This window comes from Gekko japonicus, unplaced genomic scaffold (assembly GCF_001447785.1).
Source record: "Gekko japonicus isolate JY-2015 unplaced genomic scaffold, Gekko_japonicus_V1.1 scaffold2941, whole genome shotgun sequence".
NCBI classification, from domain to species: Eukaryota; Metazoa; Chordata; class Lepidosauria; order Squamata; family Gekkonidae; genus Gekko; species Gekko japonicus.
Genome location: NW_015170365.1, coordinates 7,068 through 15,156, shown reverse-complemented (window position 1 = coordinate 15,156; position 8,089 = coordinate 7,068). Strand labels below are relative to the sequence as shown.

Sequence of the window (8,089 nt, the reverse complement as noted above, 5' to 3'; positions counted from 1 at the left end):
TCCCTCCCTCCCTCCCTCCCTCCCTCCCTCCTTCCCAATTGCTCCATCTAAACCCATGCCCAGAGGTCATTTCGGGGGGGAACGCGGGGGAACGCAGTTCCCCCGGGTGAGGTGCAGGGGGGCGGGGCACATGACAAAACCCCGCCCCCTGCTTCCGGCCGCCCGCTTCCAGCCCCCATTCAGCCAGGAGGAGGCAGGAGAAGAGGGAGGGTAAGTTGCTTCCTCCCCGCCTCTCCCCACCCCTGCCTGCCTGGGACCAGGGAGGGCCTTGGCGGGGCTTCCTCACACTCCTGCTGGCCTTGCAGGTCCACCGCCGGGCCCCTGATGTCAGTGGGTGTGGCATATGCTAATGAGTTATGCTAATGAGTTCCCCTAGCTCTTTTTCTATGAAATGACCCCTGCCCATGCCCTTACCTGGATAGCCCAGGCTGGCCTTGCCAGATCTCGGGTGCTAAGCAGGGTCCGCCCTGGTTAGTACTCGGATGGGAGACCACCCAGGAAGTCGAGGGCTGCGATACAAAGGCAGGCGATGGCAAGTCACCTTTGAATGTCTCTTTGCCTCGGAAACCCATCCACACCCTAATAATGGCAACGTAAACCCACCTAGGGCCTGTGTTAATACAACACAGGACAAACCTGGGTGTGCAAAGCACTGCGGCCAGTTCTGGCTCTCTGGCTGCCAGATAGTCTGCAGGCCCTTCTCCTTGGCCTTCACACCTAAGAAAAGTTACCAAAAGGTTGAGGCAAACCCCCCCCCCAAAAAAAACCCCTAAAATATAGCAACGCACATAGTGCTAATGTACAAAATATCATATATGATTTAATTATACATTCAAAAGTGCTAAAATTATCATTTAAAACCCAGAATCCTATGGCTCTGCATATAAGTACCTAATTCTAATATGAAGACAAATGTTCAATCGTATAAATACAAGTTAAAAAGTACAAATTGTATCCATATACAAGAACCAATAGGGCTGCGGTGGCTCAGAGGTTAAGACGCTGAGCTGCAGACCCGGAAGGTCTGTAGTTCGGCAGTTCGAGACCTGAGTGCCATGTGACAGAGTGAGTTCCCGTCTCTGGCCCCAGCTCCTGCCAACCTAGCAGTTCGAAAGCAAGAAATTGCAAGTAGATAAATAGGTACCCCTTCGGTGGGAAGGTAACAGTGTTCTGTGAGCCTTGGCGTTTAGCCCTGCTGGCCACCTGACCACGGAAACTTCTTCATACAGTGCCGGCTCTTCGGCTTGGATACAGAGATGAGCACCACCCCCTAGAGTCGGATTCGACTGGCTTTCGAGCAAGGGAAACCTTTACCTTTACCTTACAAGAACCAATACCAAACACATTTTGACTAAAAGCCTTCCTTGGTAAAATTCAAACTGAGCACTGCATAAATTGAACAAAAATATACATAAAACTCATCATACACAGAATGGACCTTATACTGAGACGTTCGCCCATGGAGTAAGCAGTGATAAATATTCTTGAGATGCAACACAGGCAAGCCATCAAGAGGTACAATATTTCATATGCCCGTGAATCTGCTAAGCCCAATCGGCAATGCGTAAAGCTCCCATAAAGTGCTCAGGTACAAACAAAAGAATCTAGCCCCATCTGTACACCTAAGACACGTTCCTCAACTCAGAACACCTGGAGATCAAGGGGCTATTTCTCGCCACAACCATCAAATGCTCAACAGAACAACAATTTTATTTTACAGTCAATGACCAGCATACACAAAGGTTTACATAAAATCAAACAATCAAATTTCACAACTTTAAAAATCCCACTCAAGCCACCGTATGCATTTTCCAATCTTTGTATACCTGTGCACAAAACTTAGCCACTATTCGGGTTGTTTCGTGGTTCATATTGGACAGAAGATAATCAAGTTTAATTTTGTGTGATTTGCCAGGGAAATTTCCCATCAGCGGCTCAATAAATTTTGACCGGATTTCTTTGTGCCTAGGGCAGTTAAAGAAAATATGTTCCATTGAATCAATTTCCTTTAAAGAACAAGAAGAGAGCCTATGCATATAGGGGACTGATTTAAAGCTCCCATCCAGAACAGTGAAAGGGAGAGTTGAACTTCTTGCCAATGTAAAGGCCCTTCTGGAATTATTTGATTCAAGAAAATATAAGTATGCAACAGGAGCAGCAACAAATCTAAAATTTGGAGGAGAGATAAAGCCTGGAGTTCTATGAACAGCCATTTGTCTTTCTATATCTGTCACTCTTTGTTTAATAAGTAGTTTGACTTGGTCTGGCCCACGTTCAAAAGTTCTTGGGGAGATAAACAGCAAACTCGGCCCTTGCCAGTCTCCCGAGACCTGCCAGCGTGCCAAAGGAACGATGTCGACTAAAACTTGAGAGATTGTCCTCAAGGAAGATGGTGGAGATGAGAATTCACCCGGGGAACTCCCATTCGAAGGGAGAGGGTAGTGTGTCCTCAAGGAAGATGGTGGAGATGAGAATTCACCCGGGGAACTCCCGTTCGAAGGGAGAGGGTGGTGGCGGAACCCTAAACACACTTACCTGGCAGACAGGATGGCGTGCTGGTCTTGGCCCGAGCAGATATCCTGCGTGATGTAGGGGTTGGAGTCGCAGGAGATGCCCAGAAGTGTGTAATTGGGCTTACAGACGGTCAGGAAGAAGGGGGCGTGGTAGCCCGTGGCCAGCTGGATCACGTCGGTCACCAGGGCGGTGGCGCAGAGGCCGAAAACGTGGACACCTACGACAAGAGTTGAGATCAGCCCTGGGAGAGAGGGCTGGGTGAAGGACCCACCTTGGAGCATACGCGGCGTCTTCCGGCCTGGCTGGCGGCTCCCCTCCCAGCCTTAGATCCCGCCAGATGGCTCCCCCTGGCCTTGCGGTCTGGAAACCTCCCAGTGGAGGAAGCAAGAATGGGACTTGCTCTCGTGCTTACAGTGACTCTGGGTTTCGTGGACCTTGGTTTCGTGAGTTATTGGGTTAGGGCACTAAACCCTTGGGCAGATGGTCATGGTTCATGAACAGTCTGCTAAGAAAAAATATATACAGATGTGTGCTAGATGCCCACAGAATAATACAATGACAAAAGAGACTAGATTAAAGCCATGGCATCATTTAGTGTCTAGTAATGAAAAAATGAAAAGCTGCGGTGGCTCAAGTGGTTAAGACGCTGAACTGCAGGCTGTGGAAGGTCGGTAGTTCAGCAGTTCAAGACCCGAGTGTGCCGCATGACGGAGTGAGCTCCCGTCTCTGGTTCCAGCTCCTGCCAACCTAGCAGTTCGAAAGCAAGAAATTGCAAGTAGATAAATAGGGACCACTTCAGTGGGAAGGTAACAGCGTTCCGTGCACCTTGGTGTTTAGTCATGCTGGCCACATGACCACGGAAACGTCTTCGGACAGCGCTGGCTCTTCGGCTTTGAAACGGAGATGAGTACCGCAACCCTAGAGTCGGATTCGACTGGCTTTCGAGCAAGGGAACCTTTACCTTTACTTTAATGAAAAACCACCACTTATTCCTTCATAGAAAAAATACAAAGGTCAATAAAATTACATATGGCAGCCTGCTCCAAACTGTCTCAGTCAATATCCTTCTGGATAGTCTGGGTCCATTTGACTTTGGCAGTGGCAGCAGCAGGCTTGAAAATCAGTGAGGAGACCTCGCCCAAGTAGAGGAACAGAAAAGTAAATCAATGAATGTGTCAACTTGAAGGTAACATTGAATGTGAGATTCCTATATAGGATTCCATCCTGAGGAAAGACCGCAGGTCTGAAACACTTAAAACCGGAATAAGTGTTGAAAGAGAGACTGAATTTGGAGCAGACTGCTTTTGAAAATACAAGAATGTTAGAAGGATATTGACTGAGAGAGTTTGGAGCAGACTGCTATGTGTAGTTTTATTGACCTTTGTATTTTTTCTATGAAGGAATAAGTGGTGGTTTTTCATTAAAGTAAAGGTAAAGGTTCCCTTGCTCGAAAGCCAGTCGAATCCGACTCTAGGGTTGCGGTGCTCGTCTCCGTTTCAAAGCCGAAGAGCCAGCGGTGTCCGAAGACGTTTCCGTGGTCATGTGGCCAGCATGACTAAACACCAAGGTGCATGGAATGCTGTTACCTTCCCACCGAAGTGGTAACTATTTATCTACTTGCAATTTCTTGCTTTCGAACTGCTAGGTTGGCAGGAGCTGGAACTAGAGACGGGAGCTCACTCCGTCATGCGGCACCCTCTGGTCTCGAACTGCTGAACTACCGACCTTCCACAGCCTGCAGTTCAGCGTCTTAACCACTTGAGCCACTGCAGCAGGTTTTTCATTACTAGACACTAAATGATGCTATGGCTTTAATCTAGTCTCTTTTGTCGTTCTGTGGGCATCTAGCACACAACTGTATATATTTTTTCTTACCAGACTGTCTTGAGATTGTGTGTTATTCTTGTGGATTCATTGTTCATGAACGCCACAGATCACAAGGACTCAGAGGGGGCGACGGCAAGCAGCGCCACCCCACCATTTGCCACAAGCCTCCAGGAGAGGAGCGGGAGGCCACCAGACTTACCCACAAACCTGACAGTCCTGCGCAGGAAAGAGTTGAAATTGCACCCGCCGGCGTTGATGCTCCCTTCGGTGCGTCCCTTCAGCTTGGACTGCAGGCAGTACACGAGGCCTTCCCCCACCATGATCTGCGCATGGGAGGGAACAGAAAGATGCAATGACCCGAGTGCTAAAAGCGACCCCACTCCACCTACAGCTCCCGGTCAGTGTGCCTGACAAGCAAGATTTTGTTTCAGAGGGAGGAACCTTTTCGATTCTGATTGGGTGACCTGCTGTGATGTCACAGAGGAGGTGCACTGCTGGTCATTGAGTGGAGCAGCTGCGATATCAGATGGGGACGAGGCAGGCAGATGGGCCCAGGGGAGAGGAAGTGGGGAGCTAAGAAGGGAAGACGAGCAGGGTCGAGAATATAACGGCGGGAAGCTGGGGAAAGCAGAGTTGGAAGCAGTCTGGAGAGAGGAGAGACAGGAAGTCCTGTGGGAGGCATCTGGGAAGAGACAGAAAGGAGGACCAGACAAGAGAGATGGTGGACAGCCAGACATTGGTTTCATGCCTCTTGTGTAAATAGCTGGGAGGCAGTGAATGCTCTTCCCCATTGCCTGAAGGGCACGGGATTTGAACACAGATCTCAGAAGCATGCCGGGGAGCTCCCATTTCAATGTCGCTTCTCCCTTGATGTGAACTGAATTCACCAACCTTTCTAACCACGCCTTATAGAATCATAGAATCACAGAGTTGGAAGGGGCCAGAGAGGCCATCTCATCCAACCCCCTGCTCAATGCAGGACCAGCGTAGAGCGTCCCTGACAGGTTGTCCAGCCGCCCCCCACCTCCCGACGCTGCTGATTCCACTGTTACACAACTCTGACTGTAAAAAAGGTTTTCCCTAAGAGATCCAGCCGGTACCTTTTTCCATTCCTTTCCTCGCATCCAGTTTCTCCCCCATAAAACAGACACACTCTCTCCCCCAGTGTTATTCGTGCATCGATAAATCGGTGGTAAGAGGCAGTAAGTTTCTTATGCTTCTGCTTGGCCACGTTTGAAGCCTTCCGCTGACCAAAGAGACTTCCACCAGAGGAAAGCCAGGAGCCAGCATCAGGCTTTCAAATGTGGCCCAGCGCAGTGGGGGTTAAATCCCAGGGGAGAAATAGGCATCTAAATAAATATCATCTAAAAAATTCAACGCAAGCCGCCCTGAGCCTGCTTCGGCAAGGAGGGCGGGATATCTCTCCTTATATAATAATTGTGTTTTGTGGTGGCCACCGTCCGAAGGAGTCTCAGAGTGGCTTACAAACTCCTTTCCCTTCCCCTCCCCACCACAGACACCCTGTGAGGTAAAAGAAGAAGAGGAGGCGATTGGATTTCTACCCCGCCCTTCACTACCCAAGGGAGTCTCAGAGTGGCTTACAAACTCCTCTCCTTTCCTCTCCCCACAACAGGCACCCTGTGAGGTAGGAGAAGAAGAAGAGATTGGATTTATACCCCACCCTTCACTACCCAAAGGAGTCTCATCAGAGCGGCTTACAAACTCCTTTCCCTTCCCCTCCCCACAACAGACACCCTGGGAGGTAAAAGAAGAAGAGGAGGGGATTGGATTTATACCCCGCCATTCACTACCCAAGGGAGTCTCAGAGCAGCTTACAAACTCCTTCCCCTTCCCCTCTCCACCACAGACACCCTGTGAGGTAGGTGGGGCTGAGAGAGCTCTGAGAGAAACGGCTCTTTTTCAAGAATAGCTGTGCCAGAACTATGGCTTGCCTAAGGTCACCCAGCAGGTGCAAGTGGAGGAATGGGGAATCAAACCCGGTTCTCCCAGATTAGAGTCTGCGCACTTAACTACTACACCAAACTGGCGCTTATGTTAAGCAAGTTTGGTCACCGCTACCGTAGGGTTTTCAAGGAAAGAGATGGACACAGGCGGTTTGCCCTTGCCCGCCTCTGCGTAGCATCTTTGGACTTCCTGGGGGGGGGTCTCCTCTCCAAATGCTAACCAGGGCTTGATTTGGCTCAGCTTCCGAGATCTGATGAGATTGGGCAAGCCTGAGCCAAGAAGTCCACTCCCTGCGTGTAAACCGCCATCCAGTCACAGCTGACCCCCAGAGGGTTTTCAAAGGAAGAGATGAAGCAGAGGTGGCTTGCCACTCCTCTCCTCTGCAGTCTTCCTTGGTGGTCTCCTGTCCAAGTACCGACCCTGACGAGCAAGATCTGATGTGACCGGCGTTCCCTCTCAGCTGAGTCAGTGTGAGCTAGCTCACAAGGTTTTAGTCTCTGGCTCTCACACTTTTGTCTTCGCTCAGGAAGGAGGGCTCCAGAGCCAAACTAATTGATGCAGGAGCCCAATCGCTCGCTCACCACTTTAATGCCAGCAGCTCACAAAGTAGAATTTTTGCTCACGAGACTCCGCGGCTTACAGGGAGCACCGGCTGGGACTGGCCTATACGACAGCATTCCACATCCTAAGAAGTCCATCACAAAGCATAAAAATAACAAACTGATGATGAAAACAGATGGACCAGCGTCTGTTTGCAATGACAAAGTTAAAAAAGCAAGAAGATGAGCCCTGAGTCCTCTTCTGGGCATAGAGCATGCGGTCACTGCAGGTGTGTGGGGGGGAGGTATTTGTGAATGTCCTGCATTATGCAGGGGATTGGACTAGATGATGAAGAAGAGAAGAGATTGGATTTATACCCCGCCCTTCACTACCCAAAGGAGTCTCAGAGCGGTTTCCAAACTTCTTTCCCTTCCCCTCTCCACAACAGACACCCTGTGAGGTGGGTGGGGCTGAGAGAGCTCTTTTGAGAACGGTCCTTGAGAGAACAGCTCTGAGAGAACTTATGACTGACCCAAGGTCACACCAGCAGCTGCACGTGGAGGAGTGGGGGCTCGAACCCGGTTCTCCCGGATTAGAGTCCGCACAGGGAAGCCACCTCTGAAGTCTCTTGCCTTGTCCTGACCTGGATAGCCCAGGCAAGCCCTATCGCTTCAGATCTCGGAAGCTAAGCTGACTCGACTCTGGCAAGTACTCAGATGGGAGACCCCCAAGGAATACCAGCAGTCGGGAGGTGGGGGCAGGCTTTACTCAGCCACCTCTCTGAATATCCTCCATGCCCCCAGGAGGGGTCAGTCACCAGAGGTCGCCATGACTTCCAGGTGTGCACGCACTCATGTGCACACATATGAAAAATACGGAGGGGGGGGAATACAAAAAAGAAAGCGGAAAGACACGGAAAAGGGCACCCTCCTCCATCCCCAGAGAGCCCCCCGGCTACTCACGGATGCCGCGGGAGCTGCGAATGCCAGGCTGAGAAGCATGAGCAGCGGGATCATCTCCTCGTTGGTCTCCACGTAGGGCATGGAGAGCGCTCGGTCGTAGCACTGGAAGCCCACCTTGGCAGGCTTGAAGAGGTCGGTTAGCTCCAGGAAATAGAGGGTCACAATGGAGGAGGCCACGATGGGCAACTGAAGGAAGAACGGAAACGATTCAGACACGAGCAAATCGGTGTCGGGGATCCTGGGGTTCGAACTCAGAACCTCGTGGCCGGACGCTGGGGCTT

At 50.6% G+C, this 8,089-nt stretch overlaps 1 protein-coding gene across 1 annotated transcript in view; it reads right to left on the bottom strand.

The window, feature by feature from the left end:
- The window catches only part of PLPPR3 (phospholipid phosphatase related 3), a 17,380-nt gene that overhangs the window by 7,774 nt on the left and 1,517 nt on the right, over positions 1–8,089 (bottom strand). The window contains exons 2-4 of the mRNA XM_015418231.1: positions 7,809–7,994; positions 4,541–4,664; positions 2,536–2,731 (exon numbers count right to left, since the gene is read on the bottom strand). Coding sequence (XP_015273717.1) covers positions 2,536–2,731; positions 4,541–4,664; positions 7,809–7,994 — 506 coding nt within the window. The remainder of the gene's footprint in view (positions 1–2,535; positions 2,732–4,540; positions 4,665–7,808; positions 7,995–8,089) is intronic.